Here is a 15529-nt window from a genome sequence, read left to right on the forward strand (position 1 = left end):
TCGATTAAAGGATTATTAATCTATTAGTGTTTTGGTCCGTAAAATGTCAGAAAATGGTGAAAAATGTTGATCAATTTTCCAAAGCCCATGTTGACGTCCTCAAATGTATTGTTATGTCCAAAACACACAGATATTTCAGTTTACTGTCATAATAGGATGAAAGAAACCAGAAAATATTCACAGTTGAGAAGCTGAAATCAGAGAATTTGGAAATGTTTTTGAGAGAGAGACGCAGTTTCTTTGAATAACAGAAGCGGGAAAAGGTTCTTAAAAATGTATATAATGCCAAGCCTACATAAATGGCAAAAAAACAATAAATTAATCATATAAGAAAAGAAGAAGGTAAAATATGGTTTTCTACTGTTGTTTACACTAATATATTCACATGTACATATGTGTTGCAGTTAGTCCTCATTATGTTGGTCAAAGGAAACTACATATGGAATAAAAGTCATTAAAGATCCCTATGCTCTGCCTCCACAGTTTGATCGACTCTCTAAAGTTCTGGCGGACCCGGTTCCTCTTGCTCCCGGCGGGTGGCGCTCGGCGGGTGGCTGACGGGGAGGGCCACTGGGACGTGTATGGGGACGGGGGTGCGGGCTGTGGCCAGGCCTGCAGCGGGGACTGGCTGCAGCTGGACGGGTTTATACGCTTCCTGGAGGGACTCAACCGCATCCGCCGGCGCCATCGCTCAGACCGGATCATCAGAGTGAGGCTCCCCCTATAGCTCACATCATGTTGCTGCACCATGGGAACGCCTTTACAAAAAGCTTCCCTGCGTTCCGAATCGCACACTCTTTCTTTTTTCTATTCCACATACTACATCTGATGATAAAAAGAATCTAGTGGTGTGCTCCGGTGGTGTAGTGGATAGAGCGCGTAGCATATTGGCTCCGGCCTTCGTTGCAGTGGTCGCGGGTTCAAATTTACTGCAGGTCATCCCCCCTTTCTCTCTCTGTCTCCCCATTTCAACTCTGTACTATCTAATAAAGCTTGAAAAAAAAAAAATAATAATCTATTTAGGATGCAGTATGATACAATTGGGACATTCTTTTACTTATTTTTTTTCATCATAAAATCGCGCCTTGATCTAGCCTCTTTTATATCCATCGCATCCCGTTTGTTTTCATATGGAGGCTCCGTCGATGTGACGTCACTTCACGTGCACACTGGATTATGGGTCAGATTCGCCCAAATAGGATGCTGTTTTCAACAATAAAAATCTTGGCCGGATGTAGTAGACATCCGGGTACTTCTAACCATCCTAAATCTGGCCACAAGAATTGGGACATCCTAAATCTTTTTTCTTCCATACTAAATAGTAGAAAGTATGCGATTCGGAATGCGGGGCTTGTTTCAGGCTGCATGTCAAAATTTTGAATGCCCCACTTTTATGTGTAATTTGACATAGTTTTTCATGGCATTTGTCTGGGACGGTAAGCACAACTTACTGTGTGCGGTGTGGTGGTGAAGTGGCTGATCCGCTTACTGAACATGTGGCACACATCTCAGAATTGGCTATGTACTGTCTGTGCTAAAGTGACTTCCCTTCCCATTCCTCCCTCCCTCCCTCTGTGTGTTTCACAGCAGAAGAGCACACCAATGAAAGGCCTGCAGGTCACCAGTCCTCTCCCTCAGTATCCTCCCGAGCCTGTGGCGCCCCCGCAAGGCAAGAAAGGCACGTCTGCTCTCTCAGCCTTACTGGAGATGGAGCAGAACCAGAAGTGAGTGTGTGTGTGTTTGGACTGTTGGTTGACTGTGAGCCATGAACCTAAACCTGAACCCTCACTCAAATCAAATCAAATCAAATCAAATCAGTTTTATTTGTATAGCCCAATATCACAAATAGACATTTGCCTCAGTGGGCTTTACATTCCATACAGTATGACACCCTGCCCTTACACACTTAGCTCGGCTGAGAAAAAACTCCCAGTAAAAAACCCTTTATCGGGATTTTAAAACATTTAGAAATCTCAGGGAGAGTTGACAGGGTAAGGGATCCCTCTCCCAGGGCGGACATCCTGCAATAGATGTCATAAGTAAAGAAAAAACACAAAGGAATTCAATCATTGACCAGATGTTTACATGGTAATACTAAAGTAAAGTGTGAATAGTGTGTAAAGTCCTCCTGTGGATGCAGGAGGACTTCGTCTCCACCAGGGAAAACTGGAAGAGGACAGACAGACAACCAATGAGTGAAGCAAAATGAACATAAAGAATGAACAGGCATGCGAGTAGAAAGAGTACTATCACTGTGTTGGTTGTGCTTTGTGTCAGGACGCTGGAGGAGCAGCAGCAGCAGGCCAAGCCGTCCCCAGGCCTCAGTGAGCCCTCAGGTGTTGCCTTAGCTTCCACATGTGTGGATAGTCCCCGCAAGGTGAGCCTCTATTCTGTGTGTTGATCAGAAGGAGTTTGTCTTGCTTGAGACATTTAGCTTTTTGCCGGCCCATTGGAATGTTAATTAATCAACGTCAAATGCCCAGGTAAAATGGTTCCTCTTTGCTGGTGCTTTGGTGTGGGGCTTTTTGCTCTTTTGTTTCTCCTTCCGTCTGCACTCCTTCCCCTGATGTCTGTGTCTGTGTGCTGGGCTTTGGGTGTTTGACCCTCAGTTATGTTCTTCCTGTCTGCTGACAGGACGCCGCCTTTATTTTGGATTTTATACGTAGCCCCCGCTCCTCCTACAGCTATCACACACAGGTCAGTAACAAGGTCCCTGGGCATCGTTTAAGCTCTGTGTGTGTGTGTGTGTGTGTGTGTGTGTGTGTGTGTGTGTGTGTGTGTGTGTGTGTGTGTGTGTGTGTGTGTGTGTGTGTGTGTGTGTGTGTGTGTGTGTGTGTGTGTGTGTGTGTGTGTGTGTGTGTGTGTGTGTGTGTGTGTGTGTGTGTGTGTGTGAGAGCACTGAAGGTGCCGTGGCTGTGCACTGTATAGGTAGGAGAGGGTGTGTGTGTGTGTGTGTGTGTGTGTGTGCTTTAGTTCCTCTAACTCCCTCTCTGCATTACTGCATGCGCATGGTGTGCAGTGCCCCGTCAGATTCTAGTCTTGTCTCTTCCCAGTCTGTAGTGCCTGCTGGTAGGTAGTGACACTATCAACCCCTCACACCAGGATCACACTCCATACATACATATAACCTTTGTGATGGCTCTAGCTGTGTGCCCTTCCCCACAACTGAAACAATTACAGTTAAAGGACACCTATAATGCAAAATGCACCTTTCATGGTATGAGAAAAAAAAACACCCTCTCTTTTTTTTTCTCCACCTGCACCTTTCTGAAACCCTGTGGTCAGATTTCTCTCCCCCTTATGACATCACAATGACCAACCTCACTTAGCACTACCTCCACCTGTGATAAGCCACACCCCCAGATACACCTGAATCTAAGTGGCAGTTAGATTTAAACCGGCAGATAGATTCAGGGCCAATCAGAGCAGACTCTAAAACGGAGCGTTTCAGACAAGTTGAAAAGAGGAGAGCAAGCAATGGCACTGTGAAAAATATGAAGGGTTATTTTGGACACTACTCTATGAAAACAGTTTCTAATAGAAATCCAGAAGAAGCTTATCTTAAAAATAAGTTATCTCCCCTTCTAGAGAGTCATGCTTTGTGATCCTGGTGTTACTAACATGTACTGCATCACAACTGGACTTCTTCACTCATAAACTGAGGCCCACTCCTGTTTCAATACAATGACTGGGCCGCTTTGGTCAAAGGTCTGTTCTGGGTATTCTATCCATATGCACAATGTTGTTTACATGGATCCATGTTTTGAGAGGTTTACTGTATGTCCCTGAGGTCTCTGCCTCCACTATACAATGGAGGTGAGTGGGCATTGTTTGTGTTGCTCACAGTATTTCAAAAATGTGCATTTACAGTTTACGCTCAACACAGTTACTGTTTATGCTGCCAGCATTACAAACCAAAGTCCCATTCACCTCCACTGTACTGCTGTGGCGGCAGAAATCGAAAAGTCTCATCCCCTCTGGACCAATGAAACCATGTGCATGTCTGTATCCCACTATAGAGACTATGTAATCTGTGTAGAAGCCTGTAAACATACTGTCTGAAAGGTGAAGTACTGTCTACTGTGTAGTTTCCCTTTGAAGCCGTGGAGGCTGCAGACAGAGGCGTCCAGCCCGCACTGACAGCAGCACAGCCTGCAGGAGAGGCTGCAGTCAGCACCACAGACACCAGGTAAGATTTGACTTCCTGTGCTATAGTAAGGCTGGACAATTCATCCAAAATATAACCAAACCGTCAGAGCCTGTAATCCATTTAAACTTGCACATGTAGATTATTTGGATTTGGGCCGAGTCCAAGCCCCTCCTTTGTACTCTCAATCAGCTGTGATTCATTGACTTTGTATTTGTGGACCACAGTGAGAATATATGGAAATTGCTAATAAATGTATGATAATGTGTAAACTGGGCTTAAGCACTGACCAGTGATGTGTTGACAGTGGGCAGTCTGCAGCCGGAGCCCTCTCTCTGTCCTCTTCCTCAACTCTCCTGGAGATCCTAGAGGCCATCAAACATCCCACGTAAGAGTTGCTGTGGTTTTGCTGTGGATTTTTTGTGTGCGTGTGCGTGTGTGTGCGTGTGTGTGCGTGTGCGTGTGCGTGTGCGTGTGCGTGTGCGTGTGTGTGTGTGTGTGTGTGTGTGTGTGTGTGTGTGTGTGTGTGTGTGTGTGTGTGTGTGTGTGTGTGTGTGTGTGTGTGTGTAGCAACAACAGCAGTTACTTCAGATGTCATTTTCCTGTGGTTTCTGAAGCCAGTGCAAGTGTAGAAATGCATTCATACTAAACCTCTTTATAATATGTTGAGTGCATTTGGTTTTGCTTGTTACTATGTGTAAGTTAAAGGTGCTACGAGGATATTTTTTAATATTTTTGAAAACAATGTTACTCTGATGATCATAAATGACAAGATAGACCATCAGTGCAAAATAATTGTATTTTTATTTAGTTTTTCACGGGAAACAACAGGAACAAGAGTTGGCTATGTAAAAACACTACCGCTTTTGTCCAAAAGGGGTGTAATTATAACTTTAAAAAAAAGAAAGTTCCTCGGTGCACCTTTTTTTCTTGGGTTTAGTTGTATCTTCTGTATTTTATGATGTTCTTCCAATGCGGGGAAATTTTTTTTTCTAGAACTGTGTGTGTGTGTTGGTTGCGTCACTACAGGACAGGTGTGCAGCTGCTGCCGGAGCAGAAGGGCCTACCGCTCAACTGCTTCATCAGCGCCGAGGTTGTTCATTGGCTGGTTAACAATGTGGAGAGCGTGGCCACACAGGGGATGGCTGTGGATATCATGCAGGTATAGAGAGAAGAGTGTCCTTTAACCTGATGAAATATCTCACATTTTAAGGATTATTCCTTTTAAATTGATCCTGTGTGTACAGTCAGCCCTACATTTAACATATCCCAGCCAATGATTCACACTAGTCCCCTGATCACCAGTTGCACAAAGAAAAATGCAGGGAAGAAGAAATCTAGCTTGGTAGTGAACATGGATGTCAACCATGAAACTTTTAATACAGAAATATGAAAAAGAACTCAAAACGTATTAAACTAAAAGGTTTTACACAATGTGTTTTAGTGAGTAAAACTGAATGTAAACAGAACTTTTGTTTGTTCACAAGAAAAGCCACAGTTACAGGAGTGCTTTGCTTATCTGTTGAGCTGTTCACTACTTGTGTGTGTGTGTGTGCGTGTGTGTGTGTGTGTGTGTGTATGCGCACGTGTAGAAAATGCTGGATGAAGGTCTAGTAGCTCACGCGTCTGGAGATGCCATGCGCACCTTCGTCTACGGATTCTACTTCTACAGGATAGCAGGAGAGAAGGATGGTGAATGGATTTAAAACACTCTTTTATCCCAATGTGTACTATACAGTTTTATATGTGTTACAATTAATATCAGGTCATTTGTGGGGGGGTAACGTTGCATCAATATATCCATTCATTGGCAAAAACATCGATGCATATCGCCATCTTTAATATAAGCTTCTGATGAAACCAATGATTTACACTCCTAGTAATTACAAAGATAAGTCATTTTCCTCGTGGAGAGCTTAATGGGGGGTGAAGTCTTGACATTTGTGGCTGTCCAATCCCCCCCAACCCAGGCCCGAGCTCCCAGCCCCCCCCTGCGGTGGCGGGCGGCTGGTCCACAGCAGCCCTGGAGGACTTTGCCTTGTTCCAGAGGAAGTGGTTTGAGGTTGCCTTTGTGCTAGAGGAGAGGAGACCCTGTGACCTACCAGCCTTCCTGCTGCCCTGGCTGCCCAGCCGGCCCGCCTCCTATGCAAGTAGGCACAGCTCCTTCAGCCGCAGCTTTGGAGGACGCAGCCAGGCCGCTGCACTGCTAGGTATACCCAGCCCCATACAACCAGCCCGGGCACACACCTCGCCCTCACCCAGCCTGATGCACATCAAGGCTGCTGCAGGGAATGGTTGGCTCCAGTATTCACATGTCACATAGGGCAGAGAGGGTGCATTTGTGAAAGGGCTCTTGGTATTGGGGGTATCAAAGAAACTGAAAAAATACAAACAGACATACTCATTGGTTCTGCTACTATTTACACATACATCATGGAAGTACAGTTTGCCCTGTCCAATGTCCATCCTTCACATGAGGAAGGTAGGGAGGACCCTCAAGTGAGCCCTCAAAGTTCCACTCAACATCCATCCACATTTACGTAAGGCTCATTGTTTTTGGTTTGTACCAGTTGTCACCATAAAATAACTTGATCTGTTAAGAAAGAGTAAAGAACTCAGTGTGAAAGTAACTACGAGGAGCTTTCAGTTTTTGTAGATTGTAGCGCCCTCTATGGAACAAGTTAACTTTGATTTAGTACTGTTTATAAACACAGGCGTTTCCCGTCTGCCTGCCGTACATCGTTTGGCCTGAGTTGGCGGGGATTCAAAGGCATTAATAGTAACTATATTATGCTATATTATATATAATGCCTGAATATATATAACTATATAAAAATAGCATTCTTCTCAATGATGTTCTCGTTTGCTGTTACAGGTCGTTGGTGACCATCAGAGAAAGAAATTAGACCGTTTCATAAACATTTTAAAAGTTCCTCGTTGTCTCTTTAACGGAGCAGGTTGAAGTTCATAAAGGTATTTGTCATAAGTTTTAATAAGCTCCGATACATTTCTAGATAAGACAACAAAGTTATATAAACTAAAATATAATGAGGCGAGCCCTACATGTACATAAAGCACCACAGACATGTCACTCCACTGTTCCTACTTCACTAAATCTCCTTCCATCTCACACTAGTTTTTCTTCCCATCACCACAACACTTTCCCCATGTAACATTTCATGACGTCATCATATCATCATGGTGTGTGACATAGAGATACTGGAGCGGCTCTCCTCATAGTGGACCGGTTGATGTGCATTGAACAGCTGAGTGTCTTGTGTTCTCACAGTGTGTAGTAGTGCATGACCAGTGTAGTTTTGATTCCATTCGTCCACAGTGGCTCTGCCTGTGTGTGACGTGGCCACATCACTGATTTGATGTGATCAAATTGTTCCACCCGCGTTGTCCAATCAGTGCATGGCGTGTGGTTGTTAGCATGTAGCTGATCCAGGAGCAGTAGCAGCAGCAGTAGGTGTGGTGTTACCAGTGCATGCTGTGGTGTTAAGTGGCTGTGGTTCAGTAGTGCTGTGGTGTGCAATGTTCCTCACCTGTCGCTCTCTCCGCCTGGCTTTTTTCAAAATAAGACACCGTCACAAAACAGTGTCTCTGCTCCGGCTCTTATTCTTTGCTTTGTGCCGCCGATCAAAGCTTTTATTTTGCCGCCTTTGACCTCAGTGCATTTGAATATTCCAGTGTCTTTAAAAGCAACAACTTTGCAAATGAATGCTTTCCCACTTTGTCATCTAGTTTTGTTATGATGCTGCTCTAATCACCCATCATTCAGACAATGACCGCTTTCATGCCCATTTCTTCTTCACAGGAAACCTCTCTTTGCACTGGGATACTGCAGACACCAATTTAGTTTAACATGATAGGAGAATGAACACATTACTAGTACTAGAAATAGAAATACATTAACTTACTTTAAAAAAGGAAAATACATAGAACAAAAAATGCTTAGATCCGAGCAGAATCAAATATAAATGAATATGATTTAAAAAAGAAAACTACAATTATAAGAGCAAATGCTATAAAAATACAAAATAGATGCAGCCTTGATTGATAGATTTGGCTGATGTGAGTCTCCACATTTATTTATTTATTTATTTAGTTAGTTAGTTAGTTAGTTAGTTAGTTAGTTAGTTAGTTAGTCACCTCTATATTAGATTGTAGAGCACATTTCAATAACAAAGCAATCCAGCAGGGAAACCCTGCAATAGAAATCAGAAACTGGTGACATGAAGAATCATTTATATCCAGACATCCATTCATACTTCATTTACTCACCCTGCGTTCCAAATCACATACTTTTTCTTTTTACTACACTACATACTAAAGTGCAGAAGTCAGATAAGAAAGATTTTTTTCTTATTAAGTCAAGAATAAAGACGAATACTCCAAGATGCTATTGGAGTTAGAGGGGCATTTATGTATTTTCAGCATGCTACAATTGACTTGCATGTATTGGGACATCCTAAATCTTTTTCTGGCATACTAAATAGTAGGGAAGTATGGGTATTGGAACGCAGGGTCAGTGTGCGCTCATCACCTTGGCTTTCACCCCTCTGTCTACTTGCCCGATGCCCATAATGCCATCCATTTCTCCTTCCTTTGCCTCCTGTCTACTTGTTTGTCTCCCTGTCTGTCTGTTCCTGTCTGTCTGTCTGTCTGTCCTCCAGCTGCCACCGTCCCCGAGCAGAAGACAGTCACTCTGGACGTGGACGTGAACAACCGCAGCGACAGGACCGAGTGGTGCAGCTGCTATTACCACGGAAACTTCTCCCTCAACGCTGCCTTCGAGGTCAAGCTGCACTGGATGGCTGTCACTGCCGCAGTGCTCTTTGAAATGGTGACTAGATGTGTGGTTTTTATGCTGCTTTTTTGAAATTCTCAATTATTAAAATAAATAATAAATAAATATAAATATAATAATAATATAAATAAATAATAAATATTACAGTAAAATCCGGGATTTAAGATGCACTTTAAGACTTTTTTTTTGTTATCTAAAAAGTGGGGTGCGACAAATCAAACCACTATTAAATGCAGAGGTATTTAATTATGTTACAGTGTATTACCCACAAGATGGCGCTATGATCGAGCTAAGGCTGTGTCACTGCACTGCTATGTAGCCTATTGTTAGCTATCTTGCTCACTATTTCTTTCCTCCAATCTGATCTCTGCATTTTTAGTAGACTTACCCTGCGTTCTAATCCCCATACTTCCCTACTATTTAGTATGGTAGAAAAAGATTAAGGATGTCCCAAATACATGCACGTCAATTGTAGTATGCCAAAAATACCTAGATGCCCCACTAACTCCAATAGCATTTTGGAGTATTCCTCTTTATCTTGAGATTTCTCGACATAATGAATTTTTTTTATTATTTTTTTCTCTCCTGTGGCCCTAAAACTCTTCTGTAATTTAGTATGTAGTGTAGTAAAAAGAAAGAGTATGTGATTTGGAACACAGGGTTAGTCAGCTTTCGTCTATTGTATCCACACACTGCACTCTGAATAGCTCATTTTTTCTTTCACATTATTGTTCTGTGTTTCCCAGTCTTAAGCTGAGAAAAACTAAAAGCACTAAGATACTTCCTGGTCCCTCACTGATCAACAACATCATTTTAGACACACCCAACATTCCCACAATGTAGCACAGCTCAACCAGGAAAAACATTGAAACTATTTGTTTTGTGTGGTAGTAGCCAATTGACACAAAGTATTAAGGAAATGAAAAAGACAAGTCAGAAACTCTCGGAAACTACTCTAAAAGAATCTAAAACTAAAGTTGAGAAGGTTCGATATTGCGTGAAGAGAATGATTCCTAAACACTAAAATCAACCACAACAAAACGAATAAAAGGCCACTGCAAAAAACTTGAATTTGATCACTTTCAATATTGTAAGAATTGCTCACATGATCTTTTGCATTAGAACTAAAATTACAGAACATACAGAGACACATTCTGATATCAGAAGAGGTCATGTGTTTGTATGACAGAGAGCTCAGGTTTCACAGTGAAGTGCCATGGTTTTTTAAATACACACACAACTGAAAAAGCCAACACAAACACACAGCGAACACACAAACAAAAGACAGAATAAAACAAACAACTAACATGGTGTACTCTACTGAACAGGTTTCTAAAGACTTTGTTTAAATTATAGGTAAATGTTAAGCAAAAAATAAAAAGTCAAAAAGTTGTCATGAAGGTGACTTCAGCGCTGCTATACAGTCCAGAAAAAGGCTGCCATATCTGTTTCAAATTGTTCTGCTTTCCCTGAGATCTCATTACGGATTTTACCAGAGTACTAGAGAACTCCATGAGCCAAATGCCAAAGCAGGGGGCTATCTCCTTATTCCAAACCTTAAGAATATATATTTTTTAGCGATAACCATCCCATACTGAATAGACAAAGCTTTCGTATGACCTTAAAGTCTCTTAGTTGTTGTGACGAGCCTTGAAGTGCCATGTGTTAACCAGTTGTTCTGTGCCAGGTCCAAGGCTGGCACAGGAAGGCAGCGTCGTGCGGCTTCTTGTTGGTCCCTGTGCTGGAGGTTCCCTTTGCTCTGACCTCATACCTGTACGGAGACCCACTGAGGGCCCAGCTCTTCATCCCCCTGCACATCCACTGTCTGCTCAAGAACACCAGCGACAACCTGTTTGAAGGTGAGAGAAGCACAGCTGGCTCAATGCTGCCTTCTACTGTGTGATAGGGTTGGGAGGTATTAAGGTGTTACCATATACAGGGGTATTAAAAAATAGCAACGGTATTCCTTTAATTACTGTGTATACCGTGGTCATAAAAAATGTGGTTGTGTGTAATGCCTTGTGCATGTTTATAATAAATGCCTTAAGAGTGTGTGTGTGTGTGTGTGTGTGTGTGTGTGTGTGTGTGTGTGTGTGTGTGTGTGTGTGTGTGTGTGTGTGTGTGTGTGTGTGTGTGTGTGTGTGTGTGGCGGCGGCAGCAGCAGCAGCAGCACCAATGCCTGTATAGTATAGTTATTATAACAATGCAGCTTAAAATACCTTACAAGTGAATGACATGCGGTCTTTTCCCTCGTTTGGAACGCAGATTGTGATGTGTTCAAACGCTGTCAGTAAAAATTTGTATTTGGCGGAAGTAACGTCATAGTGATTAGTTCGATGTAATCTTGTCAAATGTAGCAATAGGAAGCCTCCACAGTATTACCATATACCAGGGTATAATTTGGGGAAGGTATTAATAAATGGATTCCGCCCAACCCTACTGTGTGATGTGTGTGTAACGGCTCAGTCTGTTACATGTGTCTGTTTGATCTCATCCTAAAGGTTTTGAACCAGAGACGTACTGGGACAGGATGCAGCTCTTCCAGGAGGCCATACTCTACAGGTGGGTGTTCTGTGGGCATGATGGGACACTTTTACCATAGAAAATATTTTCCCATTGGATGTTTAGTCTCCAATTCCGATTGCTAGTGGTGCTATTGGTTACTAGGTAAGCCTCAGACACACCTTTTAATAATTGAAACGGATTTGGTCACATACCCAGTTTTATGAACTTTATTAAATTTGGTTTGTAATGTAGGATGTCTTGCAATCTAGCTTTCTAAGAAGATAACTAGCTAACATCTGCTAAATAAGCAGTTGCGAAGTTAGCTGATGTGTGGCAGCGTACTAATGTTCTCAGGGCTCAAATGGATAGTATGCCAGGAAAACTTTGCAAATTCCATCACGTCTTGAGGCTCACTTTCCTTGTAGGAATAAGACTGAAAATGCCTACTATTTAAAGACACAGTCTAGTGGTATATAGTGGATTTCTTTCTTCTTCTATCCATCAGGTACATTTAACACATGAATGTTTCATGAATATCAAGTGTATTTTATCCACAAAACAAATGATGACGTTAACAACATCCTGTATGGTTCCTTTTCCATTTTTCTGTGCTTAAAATGTCCCATTCTTTAATGAGGGATTGCGGCCACAAAAGAATGACATGGTCATCCTTAGATCTACACTGAATAACAGAGTCCTACATATTCTGTTGGATTATCTCAGATACTTCTTGCAAGAATGTGTAAATGTTTTTTGCTTTTTTTAACCAACAGATTCGGCTTTGTGCACGACAAGTTCTCTGCCTCTGCTTTCAACTTCCCATCTGAGAACAAGCCCCAGTACATCCACATCACAGGTAACCACATGCAAACCAAAGCCAAAAAGAATATCGTAAAAAAAAAATAAAAGTACTTAGTTCCATTCCACCTGTCCCCCCCCCCCCCCCCCCCATCAGGCACGGTCTTCCTGCAGCTGCCGTACTCCAAGAGGAAATACAGCAGCGGACAGCAGCGGCGGCGCAGAAACTCCACCACCTCCAACAGTGCGGGCGTGTTCGGCTGTGAGGAGCGCGTGGGATACTACTGGGCTTACAACACCATGCTGACTAAAGCCTGGAGGACGGGTGTGCTGGGGGACGAGAGGCTGGCCGAACGCCTCCTCAGGGACCTCACTGACTTCTGCTCCAACAAGGACAACAGACTGCAAGCCTTCTGGGACAGCTGCCAGGACAAAATGAACGCCAGCGCCCCCTGATCATTCAAAACTATTTAAACATTGTTTTAATCATTTAATTTATGAAGAACATTTTAGAGTTACACCACTGTTCCGCTGCTACGACTGAGCCCCTCTTAAGAGCCTGGAGGATGTTCACAGCATCACGGTTGATTCTCTGCTTTGGAAGATGGAACCTTTTTATAAACAGTCTGTGGATGGAAGTATCATGCCTTAAGAGATCTACATTCTGCTCCAATGCTGTGTGTTTGCTAATCCTTTGTTTACACAGTATAAATAATAACACCGATTTATTTTGAAGTTTTTTTTTAAATAAAATACAATCCAGTGGAACAGGGAACTCTCCGGCTGCCGGTCTTAGCAGTTTCACACGTCCACCTGCTTTTCATTTCAAATCCACCTGAGCTGAAGTGTCCAATAAACAACCACAACAAGCCATATCTGTTTGCTGGATCATTCAGTTGGACCACTGGACCAGACCGATCATTTATACAGGTTTCAGCAAATGATTGTGAGAAACAAATGTGTGTGCTGTCGTGAAAAACTGAAATATCAGTTTGTCTAGTTCAGATGAGAGTTAGCAGTTAACTGTTAGCAATGAAATTCCAATTAAATACCAGTTGACACAATATTCAGGTTTTAGTAAGTAAGATCTTTTATTGCTTGCAATGGTTGAGTCATCAAACTACACTGCCCGGCCCAAAACAAAAGTCGCCACCTAGATTTTACTAGGCACATAGGCAAGAGCCCTCTATCAGTCAGAAACTGCAGTCATTAATATGTTTCAGTTGGCAACAAGTTATTTAACCCTAACTGATGCAGTGAACAGCTTCTTGTTTCTTAAACAACCATGTCTGAAGATATGTATGCTGTGGTTTAGGAAAAGATGGAACTCTGTTTCAAAGGGGTGGAATTATTGGCCTGCATAAAACAAAGAAAACTCCTCAGGAGAAGATGAAACTACTGATATCGTGTTACTTAAGAACTGCCCAACGCATTATTAAAACCTGGATAGAAAGTAGTGAACCGTCATCTTTGAAGAAAAAATGTGGTTGGAAAAAAAATCTTTAATGATCATGATGGGAGATCACTTCAAACATTTGGTGGAAACTAAATGTAAAATATCGACAGTAGAACTAAAGGCTATGTTTAATAGTGAAAGTACAAACCTTTCCACAGGCGCAATGCAAAGAGAACATAAGGGATATGGACTATACAGCTGTGTAGCCTTAAGAAAACCACTTATCAGTGGGGTTTATCAGGATAAAATGCTTATATTTGCAGGGAGAATACAGATTGGACTCTGGAGCAATGGAACAAGGTTGTGTGGTCTGATGAGACCAGATTGATCCTGTTCCAGAGTGATGGGTGCATCAGGGTAAGAAGAGAGGTAGATGAAGTGATGCTCCCATCATGCCTAGTGCCTACTGTACAAGCCTGTGTGGCAGTGTACAGTAGGATCTGGGGTTGCTTCAGTTGGTCAGGAGGACTAGGTTCTAAGCAACCACCTTGTGTGCCATATAATTCTTTAAACAATGTGTTTGGGTGAATTTGTGCCGTAATCAAAGCCAAAGATGGTCCAACAAGATATTTGAGTGTGTGATTTGTTTTCTTGAACCGGCCAGCGTACATTCACAATAGGATTATGACTGAAGAGATACACTTTCTCTTCATCAGTTATAGTATTCAGGATTAACACACACACATTAGCATATGTCACAAGGTCTAGACATCTCAAGCATGGAGACATACTTTGACACAATCTTAGTCTCCAGTACCTACTATTGTAAATCATAACAACCTTACTTTGTCTAACACAAACCAAGGCCAGAACCTCTTGACAGTTAAATGACTTGTATGAAGTTTCACAATGATGTGGCAATATTATATATATACATTATATATGTATACTGTAGTGTTCAGTATGCACTGTGATGGAAATGACATTTATATATATGTTAAATGTAATTTATACCACTGTGCATACTGAACAATATAGTCATTTTACCCATAGAATATCTTAAGCCAATACATTCAGTACTGTGCAAAGGTTTTAGGCAGGTGTGAAAAAGGCTGTTAACTAAAAAAAACTGAAGTTTAAATATTTTATTTTCATAAATTAACAAAATGCAGTGAATGAACAGAGGAAACATCTAAACCCAGCAGTGTCATCAGCTCAGAACTGGCACAAACCAGTGGGACCCAGGTACATCAGCATTGAGGACACCATTAATCCTGACCAAATCTTCAAAGACATTTGCAGAAACTTGCAAGGAACCTCCACCATGCTTCACTGTTGCCTGCAGACACTCATTATTGTACTGCTCTCCAGCCCTTCATTGAACAACCTGCCTTCTGCTACAGTCAAATATTTAATATGTTGACTCATGAGTCCAGAGCACCTGCTGCCATGTTTCTGAGCCCCAGCTCCTATGTTTTGGTGCATAGCTGAGTTGCTTGACCTTGTTTCCATGTTGGTGGTATGTGCTTTTTGGCAGCAACCCTCCATGAAGACCCCTTCTGGCCAGACTTGTCTGAACAGTAGATGTGTGTACCTTGGCCCCACTGGTTTCTGTCAGTTCTGAGCTGATGGCACTGCTGGACTCTGCTGCACTAAGTTTCCTTGACCGACCACTGTGTCTACCATCCTCAACGTTGACTGTTTCTTTGTGCTTCATCAAAAGAGCAGCCCATCTTGAAACCCCAGTCTGCTTTGAGATCTGTGTCTGGGAGAGACCTTGCTTATCCAGTAGAACTACCTTGTTCCCTCACTATGTTAAGACACTGTCAGTAGCAAATGGACCCAGTAATAGGATTCCAATCTGCAGGTT

At 42.4% G+C, this 15529-nt stretch overlaps 1 protein-coding gene across 4 annotated transcripts in view; it reads left to right on the forward strand.

Annotated features, from left to right (window-relative positions):
- Positions 1-13064, forward strand: part of depdc5 (DEP domain containing 5, GATOR1 subcomplex subunit) — a 28403-nt gene extending 15339 nt beyond the window's left edge. For 3 of the 4 annotated variants that reach the window (XM_080034531.1, XM_080034530.1, XM_080034532.1), the window contains exons 30-43: positions 484-709; positions 1588-1724; positions 2278-2377; positions 2635-2697; positions 4089-4189; positions 4455-4535; positions 5177-5309; positions 5740-5839; positions 6118-6357; positions 8827-8996; positions 10648-10819; positions 11462-11522; positions 12239-12321; positions 12421-13064. In XM_080034531.1, coding sequence (XP_079890657.1) covers positions 484-709; positions 1588-1724; positions 2278-2377; positions 2635-2697; positions 4089-4189; positions 4455-4535; positions 5177-5309; positions 5740-5839; positions 6118-6357; positions 8827-8996; positions 10648-10819; positions 11462-11522; positions 12239-12321; positions 12421-12719 — 1966 coding nt within the window. In that variant the 3' untranslated portion in view covers positions 12720-13064. The remainder of the gene's footprint in view (positions 1-483; positions 710-1587; positions 1725-2277; positions 2378-2634; positions 2698-4088; positions 4190-4454; positions 4536-5176; positions 5310-5739; positions 5840-6117; positions 6358-8826; positions 8997-10647; positions 10820-11461; positions 11523-12238; positions 12322-12420) is intronic. The other variant, XM_080034533.1, reaches the window with a different exon arrangement.
- Positions 13065-15529: the final 2465 nt, after the last annotated feature.

The sequence above is a fragment of the Ammodytes marinus genome (genome assembly GCF_949987685.1).
Source record: "Ammodytes marinus genome assembly, chromosome: 9".
Taxonomy (NCBI): domain Eukaryota; kingdom Metazoa; phylum Chordata; class Actinopteri; order Uranoscopiformes; family Ammodytidae; genus Ammodytes; species Ammodytes marinus.